Source organism: Vulpes vulpes, chromosome 15 (assembly GCF_048418805.1).
Source record: "Vulpes vulpes isolate BD-2025 chromosome 15, VulVul3, whole genome shotgun sequence".
In the NCBI taxonomy this organism is placed as follows: Eukaryota; Metazoa; Chordata; class Mammalia; order Carnivora; family Canidae; genus Vulpes; species Vulpes vulpes.
The window spans coordinates 67,440,921-67,464,610 of NC_132794.1; the positions used below are offsets into that span (position 1 = coordinate 67,440,921).

At 43.6% G+C, this 23,690-nt stretch overlaps 1 protein-coding gene across 29 annotated transcripts in view; it reads left to right on the forward strand.

Annotated features, from left to right (window-relative positions):
• The window catches only part of TPM1 (tropomyosin 1), a 28,306-nt gene extending 6,070 nt beyond the window's left edge, over window positions 1-22,236 (forward strand). For 4 of the 29 annotated variants that reach the window (XM_026002753.2, XM_072738741.1, XM_026002957.2 and 1 more), the window contains 7 exons: window positions 8,019-8,152; window positions 10,409-10,526; window positions 11,798-11,868; window positions 12,631-12,706; window positions 13,169-13,231; window positions 13,508-13,577; window positions 21,330-22,236. In XM_026002753.2, coding sequence (XP_025858538.2) covers window positions 8,019-8,152; window positions 10,409-10,526; window positions 11,798-11,868; window positions 12,631-12,706; window positions 13,169-13,231; window positions 13,508-13,577; window positions 21,330-21,412 — 615 coding nt within the window. In that variant the 3' untranslated portion in view covers window positions 21,413-22,236. Of the gene's footprint in view, window positions 1-8,018; window positions 8,153-10,408; window positions 10,527-11,797; window positions 11,869-12,124; window positions 12,201-12,630; window positions 12,707-13,168; window positions 13,232-13,507; window positions 13,578-14,995; window positions 15,079-16,485; window positions 16,685-20,087 lie in introns of those variants that run through there. The other 25 variants (XM_026002886.2, XM_072738726.1, XM_072738740.1 and 22 more) reach the window with 10 other exon arrangements.
• The last annotated feature ends 1,454 nt before the right edge of the window (window positions 22,237-23,690 follow it).

A 23,690-nucleotide genomic window follows, 5' to 3' on the forward strand; every position in this document is an offset into this window, starting at 1 on the left:
GGCGCACCTGGCGCACCTGGGGCAGCCGGCTTCTGGCTCTGGGGAGCGGCCCCGCCTGTTCTTTGCAGCCCTTCCTTTGCATCTCAGCTGCTTTAAAGTAGAAGCCCCAAGGGAAAGCAGCAGTTGTCTTGAGAAGGTTCTGGAAGCAGCAGTTTCCCAGAAAAGGCTCTACTCTGGATTCGGCCCCGGTGTCTGGGGTCCCCCGGGATGTGCACTTTGCGCTGCTGGCAGTATTTACTCCGAGGGTGGGGAGGGAAGAGGGAAAACCTTGCGGAAATCTGTCCCTTTGGGAAAGGGGCGCCGACCGGGCGAGTCTGGGGTGCTGCTAGACTTTGGGGCCTGGGGATGCTTAAGTCCATCCCCAGTGACCATTGGTTTTCTGGAAGCCTGTTTCTTTGTGGTGGTGGAGACCTTGACAGCGCCGGGTTCAGACGAGAGTATGTGACCCGTTCACCTTTTCCCTTTGTATCAGCCATCCCTCCTCCCTAGTGGTCTTCTACAGACATTCCTTTGTTACCGAGTATTGAAAAAAGTTGGCTGAATGTCAGCGATTATTGGGTGTATTCTCCTGCCGGCTTCCCCCTCCCCCATGGTGAATGTAATACCTGGCTTCCTTCCTTTCTCCTAAGGCAAACGTATCCAACAAACAGGAATAGGATTTCAGAGGTAGTCCGGGCATTTACTATTTGTTGGTTTTTGAGCCTGTGTTTTAAATCAGGATGCTCAAACACCTTGGGAATTTTACAACAAACATAATAGGGTGCCCAGCTGTGCTTAATATGGACCCATTCAGAGTTGAGTAAATTGCATTCGTTAGGTGTTTGTAACTGCAATATGGCTGGCTGCAGAAACTTCAAGACCTGTTTTGCATAAAATGCCGGGAAGCAATGGATTCTCTTAGGAGGAAGGCCTAGCTGGAGGAGATTTCAGATGAAATGCAGACGGGAATCAGGAAATCAATCAGCAAAAGATAATTTTCTTGAGAACAGGTCAGCAGAGACCGCATAGATACGTCTGAATTTGGCAGGGCAATAAATTGATTCCAGGGCCCTCTCTGACTGGCTCACAGCTGTCCTTGAACTATTAAAGCTAATAGAACAAGATGGATAAGAATGAGAACTCTGGACCCAGACTGCCAGAACTTGAGTTCTGGCTTCTGTTATTTACTACCTGTGAGACACTGGGCACATTAACTTCTCAGTCTCTCAGATCCCTAACTTTAAAATGTGGGTAATACTAGTACCTGCCGGTTAAGGTAACGAGAGGAATTAGTATGTGTAAAGAAGGTACAGCAGTGTCTGGGCAACAGATTAAGTACTAGGTGTCAGCTGGTGTTAAAATTGCACAGCCCTTGGCTTTGCCCCTTTGCCTTCATCTATCAGAGGGTCTTAAAAATGGCCTGCACGTTTCACTGCATTTTAAAACGCTCCATGTAAATGCTTTTTTTTTTAATCAATTTTTTTTCTTTTGGAACTTGAATGGAGAGAGGACATGGACAGACTGGAGGAAACATTTGGTTGAAGTGGCATTAGTGGCAGAAATCAGTAGAACTCCCCTCACCGTCCTAAGAAAGGGAATATGTGGTCCTATACAGGAGAGCCTTGCATTAACTTCTGTCCCAGTGACTGATGTTAGACACAGAAGATTTAATTTTTATGAAGGGCATGTTGTTACTCTTCTCCTCTGCATCATTTTCATAACCGTAGTCTTCCTGTGTCTGTTGGCTAGAGATGATGCTTTCATTCTTTTCAAAGTTCTGTGCTTAAAGTGGTTTAATTGGGCCGGGTTTTTAAAAGTAATTTGGAAAACACTCCATCCAAGTGACTGGACACAGAACCTTTTAAGATATTAGTTTGAGAACTGAATCAGACCATTAAAGAGACCACTTCAGATTGAGAGTTGCTCTGACTTCTGCAGCTGGACCTTGGAAGTAGCTTATTGAAGCCAGCCTCTTGGTAGTTGTCAGACGGAGCTGTGAGGTAAGCTAGTAGTCACAGTTTCTCTTGGCAGCAAAGATACAGGTTTAGAGTCAGAATCATGAGCCACTGCAAAAAATATTTGACTGGAGAGTTGGCCCTAAGTTCTTATTCTCAAAAGTTCAGACATGCTGTAGTTAATTGGCTCTATTATGGCAGCACTTACCTTGGAAAGTTTGGCTATCACTTATTTCCTACTGGTTTGTTTTTCCAAGGTGTGTGGGCCCTTGAAACGGTTGGAATGAGGATACTTTGCTTGATAGAATGATTGACTCTAGGTCTTGTGACCCACCAGGGTTTTATATGTTTGTTGTCATTATCAAAGGAAAAAGTAGCAAGAAGGAGCCAGTCTTTCCTCCTTTGTGGATAGCAGTCCAGTAAACAAGGAGACTTAATGTTGTAGCCTATAGGTTTTGAACTGATAGTTTTATTAAATTGTGGGAAATAACCAATTTATAAAAATCCCCTGCCCTCTTCCAATTCCAAGTTGGTAAATATCTCTGGGACCAGGAAGCTTGAGAGTGTGCTTTGTGCTCACACTGGCACCCCCAGTTACTGGCAGTAACTGGAATATACACTCATGATGTCTGTTTTGATATGTAGGTAAGGCAAGGGCACTACAATGCCCTGTTCTTGTCCGTTCTCCCTCATTATACAAATATGCCTCATAAATTATAGGCTTTGGCACAGATAGAGGAGGTTGTGTTTATCTGTTATCCATGGGAGTGCCCCTTAATGTCCTCAGTGGTTTTTTTCCTCTTTCCTTACCATATAAGGGCATAAGTTTAACTTGGCCGTAGTCACTTGGTCTTACACAGCAAGTTGGGTGAAACCTTCTCTGTAGAACTACAGTTTGCATGAAATAAAAATGCTTGACCTTTGATCATCCCATGTTCCACCGCTGGTTCAGGCAGGACTTTGAAAACATATTCCAGAGGATCACTTTTTAGGATAGAATATTATTTGTTATTCTCCTACAGTTATTTTTTTCTTAATAGTCTTAACTAGAATGCTTTTTTTTTTTTTTAATTATTTATTTGTTCATGAGAGACAGAGGCAGAGACACAGGCAGAGGGAGAAGCAGGCTCCATGCAGGGAGACCAACATGGGACTCGATCCCAGGACTCCAGAATCACGCCCTGGGCTGAAGGCAGGCACTAAACCGCTGAGCCACCCAGGGATCGCCTAGAATGCTTTTTTAAAGTAAATATCATTGCTGGGTTTTTTTTGTTTTGTTTTTAGTTGTGTTGGCTGTAACATCTGGATTTCATGAAAATCTAGGCCTAAAAGTTTTCTTTCAAATCTGATTTGGAGTAATATTTTGCTGTATTGAGGTGGCCGTACCCTTGATTTCTGTGTAGTACCGTACTGTATTGGGTGGGGGGCAGTTGTGTACCTACCCTTGTTTTCTGTGTGGGCAGCTAGTACCTTCGGGTTGGGTGAGGGGACAGGGGAGGCACAACTGCGAAGTGTCTGGTGGTTGTTTAACAACAGATCTGCAGGAAGATAATTGGTAGCCTTTACTAATATAGCAGTCTCTTCTGAGTAGCTCATTACACGTTGGGACACAATAGCACTTTTGAAATAAAAGAAACTAGCATCCCAAACTGAAAGACTCCACCAGCAGTGTCAACACACAGCCGTTGTTAGAAGAAGCTAACCCAGCACACTGAGGGTGATTTCCATGCCTGGAAATAATTTGCGTCTTGGGTCTTGACCCTTCCCAAATGCCTTATTTATATGTGCTTTTAAAATAACAGCTACTCATGTGGTTGTGGGCTTGTACTGACAGAGGTAAACACAGGCTAAATCTTCAGTAGACTGCCCAGGTTCTGTGATGAAAGGAACCTTAGAGAATACCTAAATAAACCTCAAAACTTAAAAAAAAAACACCAGGAATAAAAGCCATTAAAGGTGAGGGGGGCCTTTTGTTTTTTATTTATTTTTTTATTTTATTTTATTTTATTCATGAGAGACCCAGAGAGAGAGGCAGAGACATAGAGGGAGGAGCCGGCTTCTTGCAGGGAGCCTGATGCGGAACTCAATCCATGGACCGAGATCATGCCCTGAGCCAAAGGCAGATGCTCTACCGCTCAGCCACCCAGGCGCCCCACGTAGGGGCCTTCGGAACAAAGGGCATAATCCCAAATACATACACACAAAAAAATTGAAAGAAGTACCCTTAATTTATTTGTGGAATTAAACTTCATTTGAATTCTAGGGACCCAAACAACATTGCAACCATACCAATATGGTAGGGCTTGAGAAGCTGGTAAGAGTCCAGATTTTTCCCAGAGAAGGCTTTCATGGGACAGATGTACCCCGAGACACTGCTCTCAGGTCCCAGCTGTAGCCTATAAGCACCTTAGCCTGTCCTGGGAAACCCCAGGAGCAGCAGGCATTGATTTCCTGGCTTGAGAGCAAATGTCCTGTGTCCCTATAGGAGGCGTCACTCACCCATGAGTGCTGCGTGATGAAGTTATTTCTGAAAGGACTGAGAGGACTTAAGAGGATGGCGTTCAATATAGTAACTTCTCTAGTCCTGGCTATCCTCTGTTGCGGAAGCCTCGCTTTTGTGTGGGTAGTTGTGTTAGTGGAGGCTGTAGAGGATCTCCCACTCTGATTTAGGAAGGCAGAAGGCACCCGGGGTAAGAACCACCAATCCAGCGCTGTCGTGAGATTCCTGGAGAAGTAACAGAACCCACACATGAGGACCCAGGCAACTGGGGTTCTAGTCTTGTTCTCCCACTGATGGCTGTACGGCCTGAGCATAGTCAGCCCTCTATCAAAAATCCTCTATCAAAATCCTCTATCAAAAATTCTTTTGAACAGAGAGCTCAGAGAGTAGTTCCCAAAAGATTTGCCAGCTGCTGTGGATGGTGGGGCAGGGAAGGGGCAGGAATGGAACAGGTTGCTTATATTGCAGATGCCTGCCCTCCCCTCTGACCTCCTGAATTAGAATCTCTGGGGATGGGGCCTGAAAGTTTGCATTGTTAACGCGCACCTCCTAGTGGATTCTGGTACTCAGCCCGTTGTAGGAACTGCTGAATGATGCCTAGGGACCTTTAAAACAATTGAGACCCCATTTTGTGAACCACCCACAGGTGTGATCTCTCTAGTCCTGGCTCCTAGAATGGACCTCCATTCCCAGCTGTTGCTTGGGTGCCCTGGATGAGGCCCTCTTGGGCCGTATTCCTGCAAGACCCAACCCATAATGTCAGGAAGTCTAAGTAGTTCTGCAACATGCTCCCAGGGAAACAGTGAGTGACATTTATAAAACAGGGTCCAGGACTAAAGGAAGAATGGTTAGAGTTAGAGGCAATAAGAGGGAAGATAGAGATTGATGAGGAGAACCTTTCAGGTCAAGAAATCTTGTGTAGAGTGACAAGAACAAGCATTGGTCTTTCCCCTCTGGTGCCCCAGCTGGGTGAGAAGCCAGGGACCTAGGTTACCCTGTCACCCTGAATGTCGTTTCCCTAGAGCATAAACAGGCTTCTTCCTGTGAGTACAAAGTCCTCAAGGTTGGGGCCCAGATGAAACAGAAAGCAGAAATTTAAAATGTGGTGGCTACAAGAAAACATTTTAGAGAAAATCTTGTTGACATTTCTCTGGCCACAGCACTTGTAACAAGGATACTTGCCTTCATATTAAAATAATAATTATGAAAGAAGGGGAGGAGACTAATACTTTTGAGTACATGACATAGACATACTACAGTATTTGTGGTTTTGCTCTTTGTTTTTTCAGCTTTCAGACTTGCTTATCTCCCTCTACCCCTCATTCATAAAGGACATAGAATCTTACTAGAAATGGAAAATACAGAAAAGTGACCAAAGCAGATCTGACCCAAAAGTCAACCCTTTTAATGTATACTTCCTTCCAATTTTGAAAAAATAAGGTTGAGAAGACAGTTGCTTCTACATAAGAAATTTATCGTCCCGGGATCCCTGGGTGGCGCAGCAGTTTGGCGCCTGCCTTTGGCCCAGGGCGCAATCCTGGAGACCCGGGATCGAATCCCACGTCGGGCTCCCGGTTCATGGAGCCTGCTTCTCCCTCTGCCTGTGTCTCTGCCTCTCTCTCTCTCTCTCTGTGACTATCATAAATAAAATAAAAAAAAAAAAGATTAAAAAAAAAAAAAGAAGAAAGAAATGTATTGTCCCTATTACCCTCCCCCCTCCTCTAGAAAAAACCCATACTCACCTGCCCATTAGTTTTAGCAAAACCCATTACTAGCTGTGCACTGGGAAGGATTTACCGTGTAGGCCAGTATGGTTGTAAACTGTCGTCCTTGGATCCATTTCCCTCTTCCCCATGCCCTGTCTCGTCAGCCAGTTATTATTACATAGTTAATTTTTGACAAGATAAAAGTATATTTGAATTTTTTTTTTTTGTAAAGTCCTTCACCCCAGTTGGAGGTGCCCTAATCACCTCTTCCCTAGACAAAACTTGGCATTTAAAATTTTACAAATCCTGATGGGCAAATGGTTGAGTGTTCTCGTATTAATTTCATTCAAGGCCGTAATCTCAGATTCTAACTATATGGGTCTTTCAAACTTTGTACATCGTGGGTCCCTAAGAAAGTTTCTTTTGTTTAAATTAGGTTGGTTTTACTTGTTTTATTCAGTAGACATTTACTGAGCCCATATTGTGTGCAGAGAACTGTGACTCCCTACATGTAAGGAGCTTCCTGTTGAGTAAAGAAGATGGGAATATAGATAGAACTAGCATGGGTGCTTAAGTATGTATCTTAGTTTTTAGAAATCTCTCAAGTGTCCTGAAAACTTGATCACTCCATGATACCCGCATATTCAAAGTGGAATCGGTTGAGGAAATGGAACCTGATTAGTAAGTCCTAGCTTTGACTTCCACGCGTAGTATTTAAACAGACACCAATGCAAGTGTCTGCAGTGGACCATCACAGTCCTACAAGTGTTCTGAAGCTCATAATAGCAAGTGTTTATAATAGTAAGCAATCATTGCATCCCCGAAAAAGAAACATCTTAATTCGGATACAGATATCAATAAAAATAGTCTCTGTACTGCTTTCCTCCTTAAGGAGTTTGAAACTTTTCTTGTAGCAACCTTGTAAGAAATGCCAGTAAGCTTATCTCAAAAACACTTGGGAAATTTGTCTTGGCCCTGTTCTAGGGTGGCCGAGTTCTTTTACACCGGTTGCTGAAAAGAGGGGGGGGCGGGGTTACTAGATTTCCTTGCATCTGTAGGGTGTATAGTATAGAATGGCTGAATTTGGGCAGCCTGGGTGGCTTAGAGTTTAGTGCCGCCTTCAGCCCAGGGTGTGATCCTGGAGACCCGGGATCGAGTCCCATGTCAGGCTCCCTGCATGGAGCCTGCTTCTCCCTCTGCCTGTGTCTCTGCCTCTCTCTCTCTCTCTCTCTATCTCATGACTAAATAAATACAATCTTTAAAAATGGGGGGAGGGGCGCCTGACTGGCTCGGTTGGTAGAGTATGTGACTCTTGATCTTGGCTTCATGAGTTCAAGCCCCACATTGAGTACAGAAATAAATAAATATTTTTTAAAAATGGCTGAATTTTTAATTATTTTAGTTCCTTTATAAGACTCCTTTGAACCAATGGCCAGGAGAAGGGGGATTGCAGACTCCTGAGTCTGGTTTCTGGCTGTCATGCTCTTATCTTGTGTGGCCGAGCCCGGGTAAGTGCTGCCTCTGTTCGGCCCCCACCCCGTCACCCCTCTGTGAGTGAGGTGGCCACAGTGGCAGTCAGGGTCAGTGTGGAAGTTCCAAGGAAGAAAAGAACCCAGTGAGAGAGTGCGCTCGTTCACAGTCCCTCTGTCCACTGAAAACTGTATGTGCAGACTTGTAAACACACCAGTTCATTGTATCAAATCATCATAGCCTCGCAGAACTCCAGAGTTGACCAGGGCAGGTGGTGCCCTTGGAGGTAGGTCCCCACGGGGCCCGGCTTCCTGTCTGAAATCTGTGTTTCAGTCTCCACCACTTCCTGAAGGCACTCCCCTCACTTTTCTCTCCCAGCCTGAAATGCCTTTCATTCTCTCTGCCTAGGCTGAAGCCGATGTAGCTTCTCTGAACAGACGCATCCAGCTGGTTGAGGAAGAGTTGGATCGTGCCCAGGAGCGACTGGCAACAGCTTTGCAGAAGCTGGAGGAGGCTGAGAAGGCAGCAGACGAGAGCGAGAGGTGAGGGTGCCTCTCCCAGCCCATCTTTCTGCACAGGCCTCCCTTCCGGGTGTGACAGGGAGGCTTCTCTGATCTGGGGCTTAGGAGTTTTACAGTCCCTTGAGGGAATCATTTCCTCGTTCAATCCCAGATATAACTTTACTGGGTTTGTTTGTTTAACATTAGTGGGATACCTGTGTGCCAAGCACTATTTTTAAACCCCGAGGTTACAAAGAAGAAAAAGATCCTATTCCTGCCCTCATGCAGCTCCCTGTCCAGCAAAGGAGTTGGACATTTAAACCAGACATTCTAGGGATGCCTCTTGGTTCATTCAGCTCCTGCTGACCACAGAGCAATTAGGCATTTTTTAAAAGATAAACTTTATTTTAAAATACACAGTGGAGACTGGGCCTCAATAATTGAACCAGGGACTCTCAATTGTCAAATAACCCTAAAAATAAGTGGAAGAGGAAGCACAGATAAAACAGTAATATGATCTGTGACAGTAAATTGTTTTGGACTTAGTACTGCTGATAAGACACTCATGCACATGTAAATACAGAAGATACCTGTGTATTCTGAGCCCGCTCCGTGTAACGAGGCTCTTCCTGACTTACTACTCCAAGATTCAGCTTTGTGGTAGTAAAGGAAAACCATGGCCGTATAGACGCACAACTCCATGTATCCTAGAAGGTATTCTTTCTTATGCTCAACCATTCAAATTCATATATTCCTATTACATAGAAGCATTCCAAGCATGACTCATTGAGACTAGAGAGTTCTGCTAGAAGGATGAGAGAGTGGTGTGGTGGTTCAGAACCCGGGGAGAGTGTATCTGTGCTGTGACCTGGGCAGGTGAATGCCATCAGCCATTCTTTCCATTTCTCCCTCTAAGATAGAAATGAGTTTCTGCTCCCTGTCACCAGGGATAGAGAGTAATTTCAGACTTGAAGATTAAAGAAGCTTTTAAGTTGAAGTTTCCAGTTCATTATTCACTGTTGCTTATTGTTTCTTCTCTAATGGAGAGTGTTGGAATTCCTTAAGATGACTCATCATCTCTTGCAGTGCACACATACCAGTGGTTTTGTGGCTGATCCTTCCTGAAATATACTTGTTAGTGAGCCTAAAAGACAGTCTGGCAATGTTAGAGTTTGTAGGAAAAAGGAATTTAGAGATGACTTACCCCATCCCTTCGTTTTACAAAGGAGAAAACGAGGACTCATCGGTTAATGCGACCCATCCAAAGTCTCACAACGAATTTATGGCTAAGCCAAGACGCGAATCTTGGTTTCCTAATATATACCATAGTACTTCATCCAAAACTACTGGTTTATTTATATGAACTGTCTGCTCAGATTTTATTAAATGAATCCCGTTTTAACATGACTTATGCCTTGGGCAGCCCAGGTGGCTCAGCGGTTTAGCGCCGCCTTCAGCCCAGGGCCTGATCCTGGAGACCTGGGATCGAGTCCCATGACAGGCTTCCTGCTTGGAGCCTGTTTCTCCCTCTGTGTGTGTCTCTGCCCCCTCCCCCCATGAATAAATAAAATCTTCTTTAAAAAAAAAATGACTTATGCCATAAAATGAACATATTACGGAACAATTCATGTTTTCCAAAACTTAACACCAAACGTATGTGTTCAGCGTAGACAACGGTATCAGTGTGTCTCAACACCTCTATGGTGAAAGAATTCTATTAAAGGCAGAATTCATAGTTTCTTATCTAAAGTATCTGTTGACCCATAGGAAATTGCCATTTTTACAGATCTGATGCAGTCAAGTATCAGCAGTTTCCTATGGTTCAGTCACATTTGTAGCTAATGGGGTAAGAACAGCTACCTTCTTAATAAGGAAGAAGAACATGAAGACAAAATTTGTTTTTGTTAAAACTTTGGTCTATTTTCAAGCTGAAGCTTCTCACCAGGAAAAAGAAGAAATCCCATGATTTATATAGCAAGTAAAGCATGTTGGTGTTTCCTGTTTCTGTGCCTCCCAGTTTCAAATGGGATCCTGACGTCGCACCTTTCATTTAACATTAGATCCCTGGACGGTTTTCACCAGTATTGAAAGTGTGAGGTTTCATTCATAAAAAACAGAGATGTGAATGTCTTTTTCTGCCTTGAGCTCTGGAAACTCTTACTTCATGGTTTGGAAAATAAGAGCAGCTCTGTGCTCTATTTTGGTCTACCGGTTACACCAAGCCTCACAGACCAGTGAAGTGTGGGCCTATGGCGATCTCCTCTAAACCTTGGATCTTCCTGCTTGTCTCCTTTTCAGAGGCATGAAAGTCATTGAAAGCCGAGCCCAAAAGGATGAGGAGAAAATGGAAATTCAGGAGATCCAACTGAAAGAGGCCAAGCACATTGCTGAGGATGCCGACCGCAAGTATGAAGAGGTCAGATCTTGGGACCCAAAGCCTCATGACTTGCCAGCAGTGGCCTTGGTGGGGGCTGGGGAACCATGCTTACGAGCCTTGGGTTCTTTCGTGAAACACTGCTGTATTGGTGGAAATGGGTGGTTTTGAGAAACAGAGTTCCCTTGTCTCCAGAAAATAGTTCTTATTTGATCCTGCTAGGGGATCCCAGGCTTTATCATAAAGCCAATCCATAGCATTGCGAAAGACCAAAGTTTCCCCCAGGATCCCCGCCCCCCACCTTTGCAGCAGCCAGACCAGGAGAAAAGGCAGTTGGGCCTCTTGTCACTTGCGGAAAGAGCCTCTCATATTGTCACCACGCAGGCAGCTCTTCCTGGTGTGACTCACCTAGCACCATCCACTTCAGGCAGCATGGAGACACAGTCCATTGCGCTAAAGTCCGTGTAGATTCAAAAGGCTTTTTTCAGTCTGTCCTCTCTTTTCCAGTTGATAGAATCCCATTGTCAAGAGAGGTTCACAGGTGAATCAACTTCTGGTCCTGTCCCCATGAGCACAACCTCCTGTGATAACAAAGCTAATGATTTGTTTTAGTTTTCCCTTAATGTATCATGGCTATCTTGAAATGGTATTGACACTCCTTTTTTTCTACTTTTTAAAATTATTTTATGACCACCATTATTACCACTCTGGTTACCCTATACCCACTACTTGAAATCCTTCAGAGGATCCCTTCTCTCAGGTTCTTTCCTCCATGAATCGAGAGCTTGATTAGTCATCTTACCAGTTCATCTTATGTTAGCTTCTGTTGCTATTCTGTTGTCATTTTTAACGTCCTCCACAAAGAGAAGGTTGAGGTACAGGGCTCTAAATTGGTAGAGTTCTCAGGATTATTTTCAGTATGTTTTGGCAGCCCCTACCTTTACAGCATCAAATGGATCATGTCTCATCGTGCTGCTATTTTTGAGATTGTAAATTTTGTATCTCTCCCTCCTTCCACACTTAGGCTGGCTATGTAATTATAGGAATTTCACCTGGGTTAGACTTAAAATGAGACTGCCTACTCAAAACCAACCATTCTGGATCTTTGTGAGCCGAAGCCTCTGGTCTACTCTCCATTGGCCCTCCCAGTAGAGAGTTACTTCTTTCCAGTCCATGGGAAAGAGAGTCATCTTATTTGTCTTTAAGAACTACTAGGGGCTGGTAGATCCGTTCCCCACCTCTATGCCCATGCCTTGCCCCCTTACTCAAAGCTTGCCACCCTCATGATGTGTGTATGTGTGTCTGTTCTACAGGTGGCCCGTAAGCTGGTCATCATTGAGAGCGACCTGGAACGCGCAGAAGAACGGGCTGAGCTCTCAGAAAGGTAAGTAGGCCTGGTGCCGGTCTGCTGTGTGTGGGATGCTACAGAGCAGTGACTAAACAGCATGACCTTCTGGCAGCTGCACATTTACCTGTTTCAGCTCCGGGCTCCTTCTGTGCTCATCTGCCGTGGATGAGCTGCGAGTACGGAACACAGAGGGCTTGTGTGGGGTGTCTGTGTGAATGCGTGTATCACTGCATGCCTTACCTGCACACTGATTTTGAGAATGGCCTTGTGCATTTCCTGTGTCCACTAACAGCCAAGTTCGACAGCTGGAAGAACAATTAAGAATAATGGATCAGACCTTGAAAGCATTAATGGCTGCAGAGGATAAGGTACTGATGGCTCATGTATGGTTTTAGGTTTAACTGCAACGCAGACGTCTTTCAGCTTCCAGTGTCTACTGGTTCGTTTGGTATAACGACACCCTCTGCTGTCTTCTATCTTGCTTTAAGTGCTTTCTTTGGGTCCTTTATACTCCTTTGTTTTTCCTTCATAAATGCTCTTTGGTGCAGCCAAAAAAGAAGCCAAATTATCACACTTCAGAATTGTTGGATTTTGTCACCCTGCCTTTCTGCTGTTGCAGGGTTGGGGGGCAGTGTCCTTGGCAAAATTGAGCATTTTACTACCTGACGATTTGGCTACTTTAAGGCAGCCCTTTGTTCTCTAGGACTCAGTTCTCACTTTTTCCCATCCCTCTCCTTTTTCTCTCCTCCTTCCTTGGGCTTGTCTCCCACCCTTTCTGCCTCTGATCGAAAACATTAGCAAATGTGCCGAGCTTGAAGAAGAATTGAAAACTGTGACGAACAACTTGAAGTCACTGGAGGCTCAGGCTGAGAAGGTAGGCCAGGAGCATGGTGTGGGGGAAAGGCGTCTCGTAAGAGCTGCTCAAAAAACACGTACTTTTTCTCATCTGAGGCCCCGCCGATGAAAGCAACAGTCCCTTAGGCGTTTTATTTAGCAAATGGCATCATTTTGAGGTGATGTCCTGATGGTTATTGGATAACATGTTTTTTTTTTTTTAATAGGGAAAATATTTTATGTTGAATATGTGGATCGTCTGTAACAATTTAATTTAAACCAAGCACCACATGGCTAAGTTATCTTGTTCTTAACCCATGTAAAACAATAGGCAAGAAAACAGAGAATGTATTGTAGCATGCCATTTGATATCAGAGGCTCCATTACCTCCTAAGAGATCCTCAACATCTGTTGGCTGGGCTGGCACTTTCTTTGTATTAGAAGACCTGAGTATAGAGTGAGCTCTATAGCCTGACATCTGGAATGCTCTTTCTAATTACAGTACTCGCAGAAGGAAGACAAATATGAGGAAGAGATCAAGGTTCTTTCTGACAAGCTGAAGGAGGTAATATGAGTGTTTTAGAATGAAGCCAACTGGATTTTAACTGAGCCCCATTCTTATGGAGCTGAAGTATGGTAATCCAAGAAGTATGGTAATCCAAGTCAGGAATGTTCAAAGGCAGTCCTGGCGTTAATGTGCTATGCTAGCGACTGACAGGTCCTTCTAGATCCATATTACGGGTGCTGTGCTTCATTTTCATGCTCTAGGGTTCCCTATATTTGTAGCTACTAGTGACATAAAGCTTCCCAATTTTGACTGAAATAAATGGAATCATTGCAGGCCGAGACTCGGGCTGAGTTTGCGGAGAGGTCAGTAACTAAATTGGAGAAAAGCATTGATGACTTAGAAGGTAAGATCTTAAGGTTTGTTTTTAATTTAGTCCTATAGTTGCATACTGACCTTGCAAAACAGTTCTCCAATCCAAGTGCATCCTCCTTGATACACTTTTTTGCTCTTGCATATTCTTCCTATCTGTCCTTTGGGGTTTTCATTCTGTGACTCTTAAAACTCTTGGACCTGAGTCCTGTGCTCACCAGATGACTCAAGCCACCAGAAGAGGCCCGTTTCTCTCTAATGGCAGATGCCATCCAGCTTTATGTCACACTCTGGAGAAGTATGGCAGGTTTATTTGTCATTGTGGGTGAGGTGGTTGTAGGGTGATAGCAACTAGCTTATTTTCTGCTATTAATACCTCCTAATTGTCAGAGTGGCATGGATTTGTTTTTAGACACAATTCATCTTCTAAGTAAGAATCCAACGTAAGGGTGGGGTTTAAGTCCTTAATGTCCTCGAGATGCTCCACATTTTGAAAGGGGTGTGGGGATAATAGGACTTTTCTTTTTTTTGAGATTATACTTAAGCCTTTCTCCCCTAAGGTACGTAGGTTTTGTTTTAGGAACACCCACCTTAATCTCACAGAAATGCTAAATGTGGAACTCTGAGTCGTGAGAAGGGTCAGCTATGAAAAAGAAAGGGAAATACTTAAATTCAAGAAAGGCAGAAGGGGCTGGCAAAGGCCCCAAAGGTTGGTGCAGACAATAACCAAGCTAGAGAGGAAGAGTGGGTGACAGATGCAGAACAATCTGCCTAAGTGCAGAAGTATGAAATCTTCATCATTACAAAGACTAAATTGCAGATTTGGCACAGCACCACCATAAATGTGTAGCTCTCCTTCTCAAGCCTCCTGGGCCAGGAGCAGGGTGGCTTAGAGAGAAGACTTCACAAGGCAGCTTCCAGGGTGCCCAGAAACCCATAACCCAGAAGTCCATTTTGGTCAGGAAGTCAGTGGTTTGAAGGTGGAGCCAGATAAGAATGACAGACAAGAGTCACAAGTTGTCCTTCCAAAACACTGTCCTTGGATATTTTTCCCACTGTTTATAGTCGCAGGTGGCTGACCGTGCCAACACCATTAAAATACAGCTATAGACAGGAAGTGTTCTATCACCTACCCAGGAGACAGCCTTCTGTGGTCTCATTTAGGATTTAACATGGTGTACTGACATACCAACCACATTTGTGATGATTTTCATATTTGGTCTTCTTGTTTTATTTTCTAATGGCTTTTGTTCTTTTTGTTTTTGTTTCAATTCATTTAAAAACAAAACGCACGCCTCCTGCATTGGCCACCTGCTGCGATACCACTTCCTTCATGCACTGCCCTTTCCTTGCTGCTGTGTCGGGATGGCGTCCGCGCCACCCACCCCCACCCTCCATCTCTTGATCACTCTCCATGCCCTTGCATCTCTGCCTTCCACTTCCTGGTCATAGACGAGCTGTACGCTCAGAAACTGAAGTACAAAGCCATCAGCGAGGAGCTGGACCACGCTCTCAACGATATGACTTCCATGTAAATGTTCATCCACCCTGCCTGCTCACATCCGTGCCCTCACGCTAACATGATAAACTCACCGCTGCTCCCTTCTCTACCTCCAGAAGCTCCATCTTTACGCTTTTCTGTTTATTCTTTGCATAATCTTAGGATAGTTATTGTTTGTTCACAATCTACTAATATAAAAGCCAAGCAGATTAAGTCTAGCTATAGAAATCATTTTCCTTTCAGAATCTGTTTATTTCACAATCTCTGAGCTAGATTTTTCCCACCAAGCAGTGAATTGAAGTATGAACGATTGGAGCACTACCCTCTTAACGAACTTAAACCAGGTTCAAGTAAACTCAGAAGGCTATGGAATTGTGCGGGAACTTCCCCAGAAGTATCAAAAATTGGCTTCCTGAGACTCAATTAAATACAATATAATTTTTGTAAAAGAAATTAAGGAACCCTAAAGTGTCCAGTTACTGATGATCTGAGAGGAAATTGATCCAGTACAGCCTAAGGAATGATGCTGTGAGGGATCATCTCTTCCTTGCTTTTAAGAATTCTGGAAAGAAATGGTTCATCTCCTGGATACCAGAGCCTTTAATTTTCTGTGTTTAGGTAAAAGAAATACTTACATCGAACACCCTAATTGGTGTCAAAGTATTGGGAAATAAAACACTGATGACATAGTATGAGTTTGGGAGTTAATGGCCCACCTTTAACTGTGTGAGACAGTGAGCATTGGAGTAGATCCCTCTTTCTCATGAGAACTTTGAGCAGACACAACTAATCCGCATATGGCTAACCATACCTTAGCATTACACTTCTGCCTCTTTGAATTCTAACCTCCAGTGTTCCACAGAGGGTTCTCTTCATTCTAATAATAAGGCACTGAATTCTGTATAAGCTAGGAATCTCCCCACCCACCCATGCAAGAAATTGGTAGCCTGAAGAGTGTGGCATGTCCCTGCTGCCTTCCAGGTTATAGAATCTCCACATCACCATTAGAGACAGTGACTGTCACCATGGAAAGTAGAATTGCATCCTCTCCTCCCTCATTTGTCAATGTGGGAGTAAATCAGAACGTCTGTCTCTAAGGAGTTTTCCAGTGCTAAAATGTGGTGATTCTATGGGGAAAACTTATAGCATCAGGTATGGATTGAATATCCTAAAAGGTGGGTTAGCTTAAAATATATTTTTGAACTCTGTTCTTGGGTCGTCTTGGCCACGGCCCCTCCCCTAGAGGGACTTGCACTAGCCCTGGGTCCAGACGCTGGTGGGTGAGGACGGACATGCTCCTGCAGGTGCAGCTGGCAGAGGGTTTTGCATGTGTGCTTTCTGGCCTGTGTTTCAAGGGCTGCTCTCATCTGTTAGTTTGGTTTTCCTTTATTCCATTGTGCCACTTTGTTTTCTTTCTCTCCCACCTTTTCTCCTCATGCAGATAAGTTTCTTTGCTTCACTCCTCCTGAGACCCCTTCATCAAGCTGGCTGTCCCACCTCTCTGAGCTCTGCAGGTGGCTGTATGTTCCCCAGCTGCCGTGGCTCGCTCTTTTAGCACCCTGCCCAAGAGCCAGGCACACCGCTTTCCATTGTACAGAAGCTCCTCATTTCAGTGTCAAATAAACACTGCATAAGCTCTCTCTGTTTGCCATTCTTTTTACTTCTTACTTCCTGACATTTTAGTTTCAACGCTGAATAAAATGATAAATCTATTTCACACACATGAGGATTAGTTTTTGGCCACTACCTTTTTTTTTTTTTTTTTCATTCTCAACATTAATGTTAAACATTCCTAAACCAGTAGTAGTTCCTTACGGAACTTTCAAAAAATATTCACGCATGGTTCCCTCATAGAGTTTTGGTTTGCAAAGGTTAGAGTGAGGCCTGGGTATCTGCGTAGGGGGGTTTGTTTTGTATTGTATTTTTGAGGTGGTGGTGGTACTGGTATGTAGTCCTCATTGAGAACCTCTGCACATTTGCTTGCTTGAGTGAGAAGATGTGCCTTGAGCAGTGTCTTCCCCTGCCAGAGGTTTGGCATTGGACACGGAGAGCCCTCTATGTTGATGTTGAGGTGGTCCTACTTGTAGGGACGTGGCTAACTAGCATCCCACACTGCCGGGAATTCACATAATTGGAATCGTGAAAAAGAACTTGTATTCAACAGCGGTAGTTGAGGTTACTGTCAATCATCCTTTCACGGCACAAAGAACAGTTAGAGCATTTTAAAAGTATATTCATTACTCAGCCACCTTCATTTGGATCAGGAAAGACATCATAAGTTTTCTAAATATGATAATGTTTAGGTCCAGATTCATTTTTGTGCCCTTAAGGACATCACATATTTATTAGGAAGGGATAGATAGATAGGTAGATATAGATATAGATGATACAGATATAGATCTATGTGTATAGATATATAGATATCACAAAGAATATATATTTGTGATAACGGGTTTTTTCCTTCATTTGTAGACATTTTTGAAGTATAGTCATTAGAGTTAATTCTTTTTTTCTCTCTGAAAGTGTAGTTAGTAGTAGTTGTTCAGAATACAGTTCTATTTTTTTTTTTAATACAGTTCTATTTTATGTAGGCTTCACTAGTTCACTCCAAAAACAAGAGCTAAGTGATTTTAAAAGAGAAACACATTGCAAAATTAGAACTTTAAAATGGTATGAACTTTTGTTTCTTAATTCCCAGCATTTCTGCATCCTCAACAATCTGGCTGTATTTCTCCTGTGTTTTAAATGTGGGTGATTTTCATCTGTTTTTGTTAGACTGAGAGGGTTGATATGTACCACTATACTCAGACAAACTGAAAATAATGTCAATCACACTATAAAGACTTCAGAGCAAAGGAAAAATACTTTTTTTAAGAGGACCACAAATTAAAGTATTTCAATAGTGGTATAGTAGACTTTCTAAAATTTAGAATCAACATCTCTCTCTTGAGAGTGTAAAGACTTCTAAAATTTCATGGGTTTTTTTTCCCCCCTAAGGCTTTTTGGGTCTGCTTTTGACTAATTCCAAACCCCCCTCCCTTTTTTTTTTTTTTTTAGCTCCTAGTGATTGAAGTGAGCCCTTCTTTGAGTGACCCTGCTTCCTACTAGAGACAAAATGATGAGTTTAAAAGTTCTGCTGAGCAGATGTGCAGTTAATTCTAGAGGCACATCTTTTTTTCTTTTTTTTTTTTTTTTTAAACCAGAGACTTTCACACTTTTTCTAATACATTCTAAAGGGGAAATGGGAAACTGATGGTTTGGAAAGGCAAATCTAGAATAGCCCAAGAAGGTAAGGGTTCACGAGTGGATAAATAGCAACTTGATTCTGTCAAGAAATTGTTGGGATCCAGGTTTCTAGTTTAGAGGGCCAGACCATAGCTGCTCCTACTGCAAGAATCTGGTAGGACCAAACAGAAAGCATTGCTCAGTTTGGGGGCTAGAGGTTCCAGATATCTGGGAGGTAGGAAAGGAGGAGAAAATACTCCTAAATGTATGACTGTTTCTGGTCCCTGCCCTCAGGCCACCCAGGCAAACCAGCTCCATGGTAGCTGAGTGGAGCAGGTCCAAAGGGGGATGTGGTAGGGACAACTGTCATTTAAGCTGAGTTCACGTTGACTGGGTTCTTTAGGGTTTCTCTAAAGTTATTTCATCCCAGTTTGGCCAGACAACTGGCTCAGCAAACTGAGACATCCTGCCTATGGCGATTGCCCCACATGTAGTAGTGTGAATATACAGGTAGGGTTTAAATTTGCAACCCCGGAGCATGTGCCTTACACAGGACACTGTAGAAGGCAGTGGAGATGTGAAGAGATGAGCCAGAAATGCTCTTTGCCTTTGATGAGCTGGCCATCTTGCCGGAAGGTAGAGAAGTGAAGTGTGTCTGAACCTATAGATGGGTATACATTTGGAGCTACCTGGAGAAGGTGACATTTGGCTAGGTTTTTGAATATCTAGAGGATATGGTTGAGCAAAGAGGATAAGTAGCAGATACTCTGAGCTAGAAAGCATAGTGTATATGGCATCTTCCCCATCACCTACCACGTAGGAGGGAAAGCCAAAATAAGAATTGATCAGTTTCCCAACACATGCCAGTCTGGAGGCTGATCATGCATTCTCTCCAGGGATGGGATTGTCAGCCTTTCAAAATCAGTATGTAGAATTTCTAGGTCCAGGTTGTCACTGTCATTTGAACCAATTTTATATCCTCCAGCTATTTATGGTAAGTGCCAGGTTCTTATCATTTGGGGAGCATCCCTTGGACCATCAGATACAGCCTGATGACCCCTCTGGTTGACCGCCCTGCCATGTGAGCAGATTATATGCCAATGTGTAAAATTCATCTTGCACTAGTCTCTGTGGAAGTTTGAGATTTTGTTCACTCGGTACACCTCCATCTCACACCACCATGAATGTCATTCTCTTCAACTAGTAAGCAAATGAATTTTAAGTCAGTTTCCTTTGGAAATGAGTGCCTGTTGTGTTACTTTTTGAGCAAGGTAGCACCCTGTATGGTGGTGATAGGGAGAGGCACAGGGAGCTTAGTTCTGCAAAACTGCATGAAGCAGCCACTGGGGGTCCCTCTTGGTACTGCCTGAAAGGAAAGCTCTAGCCACAGGAGTGGAAGTGAAAGGGGTTCTGGGAAGAGGTGGGCAAAATGGGCAGGTTGAGGTTTCAATGTAATATCTCCACTGTGATGCTCTGCCTCGGTTCCTCAGGCTGTTGCCAGAAACTGCATGTGGTTCTGTTCATGCAGCGGTTTTAGTAAGGTATAAAAGGAACATCCCCCTCCTCCTCTCTCTTCCTTACCCCTGTCACTCCCTTTCCCTCCCCGGTCACCAAGAGAGAAATCCTGGCGGCTCCTAAGTCTGCCAGGCCTTTCCTGCCCACCCTTCCTGGGCATGGGACAGATGACCACCGGGGAAGGGTGAGCTGCTCGGCAGGTGACCTGAGGTATCTCTGTGTGCTGTTAACTCCTTTACCAAGTCTGGCTAACCTCTCTTCCTTCTGCCTCTCTTCTGCTAACCTGCTTGCTGACCTGTACAGATCAACTCTACCAGCAACTTGAGCAAAACCGCCGCCTAACTAACCAACTAAAGCTGGCCCTGAATGAGGATTAAACTTAGGAAAGAGCTTGGGCTGAATTCTAGGAATGGAGCCCATGGGCAGGAAATCTTATGACTGCCGTACCTTCAACCAGTAGGGCTGACAACACTTGCTTTCTGCAGAATTGTACATGGAAGGAATTAGCTAAAAAGCTGGCTTCACCTGCATTTTCCTCTATATCTGGAATAATTAAGTTCTCTTTAAACCCCCAAACTGCTTTTATGGTAAAATTACATATATGTATATGGATTAAATACTTAGAACAATTCAGCAACTGCAGGTCCTCTTGTTTGAACTGATACATAATGAGGACCAAAAATTGTTTTGTATTTCCTACAGAGAACTGAGTCCTGCTTTAAGTTAGAAAGCCAAAGCAGAGGAGTGACTATATACATATATATATATATATTATATATTGCATCGTATATATAATATATATATATACCCACATAGCTATTACATATTCATATTCCTGACTTCTTAATATCTGGTATAGTGTTTGATTAAATGTACCTATGCTTGGGCAAAATAGCTTTTGAAAACAGGAGCTCATGTCAGAAGTCCCTGATTGTCTGAAAGGTATGCTTTTATTCCGTCTAATGGTGTTGTTGGAATCTGGTGAGAATGTCATGCTAATAATAAATAGAACTATAAGAATAGCAAGAAAATGTCCTACTGAAGTGTGCATGAAATATGTTGATAATTCATTTTTTTAACGAGCAACAGAAATAAATCGTTTTAAAAGTTGCCAGAAAACCTACTTACGTCCTCTTTGTCTTCTGTGAGATTGTGTTACAACACAGCTCCCAGACCTTTAACTGCCTGTAACTCAGAAACATCTGCTGTATTAACTTCAGTGCTGCTGGCACCCCTCCCTGTCCCTACAGCATAGGGCCAGCAGACCTTCGCCAAGCGCCACCTGTGCTTTTTTTCTGAGTGAACGTTTGGTGAAAGTTTACCTGACCGCCCTGTGAGACCCTGCTGTGCCTGTAGCTCCTTCAGGTCAAAGACGTCTTCCCCCTTTGTAGGTCCTTGTCTGGAAATGAGTAATATCTTACCAGCATGCCTTGTCCTAATCATCTCATCCTTGTTTGTGACTGATGTTTGCCTGCCTAAATGTGCAAACCGCCACTGTGTCCAGAGTGCAGCTATTTATGACTTAATTTTCTAATCCCACCACAGAGAAAGTGGCTCATGCCAAAGAAGAAAACCTTAGTATGCATCAGATGCTGGATCAGACTTTACTGGAGTTAAACAACATGTGAAAACCTCCTTAGCTGCGACCACATTCTTTCATGTTGTTTTGTTGTTTTTTTTTGTTTTGTTTTGTTTTATTTTGTTTTGTTTTGTAACACCATACTTACCATGAACCCCCCCCCCCTTAAACGCATTTTTATTTACTTTTACACTGTCACAGAAAACATCCACGAGATACCAGCTAGATCAGGGGATGAGGAAAACACACACACACACACACACACACACACACACACACACAAAGGCAAGCCCGTGGCAGGGCCGTAATGACTTAAATGTGCCATTTCCCAGGTTGACGTTGCCACACTTCATAGACAGTTTTGCAACACCGCGTACTCCGCCAGTCTAGCGATCCTCACTAAAGCAGAAAGATTTCCATTCAAAGTGCCAACGATGTATTCAACAGGCAGATTAATGTTGAAAATGCAATCAGGTGTGGTTTGGTGCTACTTTAAACAAAAAGTCCCACTGTGGTCTTTCGTTCAATATTGTTCAATTTAGAATTCTGTCCAACACTAATTTATTTTGTCTTGAGTTTTACTACAAGATGAGACTGTGGGTCCTGTATGCCCGAATTCACTAAAGCCAAGAGTTTGTAAGGCACGCTGCTCCTGTAAGACTTCTAGCCTCCTCATTGGCACATTTGCAGCTCATTACAACTTATAGGATAGCATTCGATGTGGATTTCCACTCTCCATTTCTCTGTTAAAGTGAAAGATTTAGGCACTATGTACAATTGGTAAAGAAGAAACATTTTCATAAGAGTTATAACTATATGTAAACATTGTATAATGGTATGGAATAAAATGCACATTGTAGGACATTTTCTAAATTTGGTGGTCCTGTCATTTGTATGTTTTTACTTTGTGAACTTTGGATGGTGTGGTCGACCTACCTTCCCTTGTGAATGGTTTCTTAAAACAATGTCCCAAAGATTAGGGGGCAAGTGGGTTTTGTGCATCATCCTCCCCACTCTCTTAAGGCAGCATCCCTTTGGTCTGTTAATGTTATAACCCAGCAGGAAAGACTTTTCCAAAGACCTTTCTCCATGTTCCAAGTGTATATCTGCACATTCATACAGGCTTTTGCAGTGGTTGTGCTGCTTTGAGGATTTTCACCCAAGTTAGCTAAGTCGTCTTCAGCAGTGACATATACATCAGCACATTGTGGGTGAAGGCACCAAGTGTGCTCTCCTCTTCTAGCTGTGTGACTACTGAAAAGTATTGCTTGAAAGGGTCTTCGTGATTTCCTGTTTTCTCACTCATGCTGAGTTCGAAATTCCAATACATCTTCATTTTCTCAGAAATGGAAAATAACACAGGTCACTCCTGAAGACTTGAAGCAAACGAAAGTAGATTACAAACATGAGTTGGCCAAACTTGAGCTGCATGGCGGAAAAGGACATTCTCTTGAAAAGCAAACATGATAGAATGGAAATGAAAACTCCTCTGTGACAGATGACATAGTATTTTCATTGAAAAGTATTAAATATATCTGTAGCTGTTCTCCAAGCCCTTTGATCAGGTATTTTCTCTCCACAGAGAGGAAGGGCGTGGAAGGCAAAGAAGAAGCCTGGAGGCCAGGCTTCTGGTTCCCACTTCTAAAAAGCTGTCCCCCCCTTGCTCAAGGTGAAGAAATGTCCTGGGCTCGCTGCTGCTGGTCCTCAGCTAGGCCAGGACTGGTCTCTGCCTCACTACAGTGACAGGGGCCTTTCCCAAGCCAGCACTCTTTCCCGTGGGGAGCCAGCTCTGGCTTCACCTTTACTAGCTGCCTAGCCAGTCAAGTCTAAATCTGAGATTCTTCAGTTATGAAATGAGGATGAGATTAGCACCTAGCTCCTAAGGCAGTACCATGGGACTGGAACGTATCGCCCACATCCTAAAGTACATAGTGCTGCACCCAGGACACGCCTGCTAACCATTAACTGCTGCTGTCCTCCTCACGCCACATGTGCTCCAGAGAGCACCGCAGGGGATTGAATTCCTGACTTCTAAAAGTGGAACAACACTAACTTCGCCCCAGATGATGATGGCTGTTAATACTCTTCTCAGATATCCTATGCCAGAACCTATAAGTGCCTTAAAGAAGTATTATTTCAGTTCTCCATCATTCGCTGTTGTATTTACACAGAAACCGAGGCTCAGGGAATCCGTGAAACTACTCACAGTCCCGTGGCTCACAGGGAGTGGGGTCAGCCTTCAGATCCAGGCCTGTGTGACGCCACAGCCCTGTTCGGTCAGGTTCTCTCACCTGTTTCAGATGTTTTGCATCAGAAGAAAAGCCACT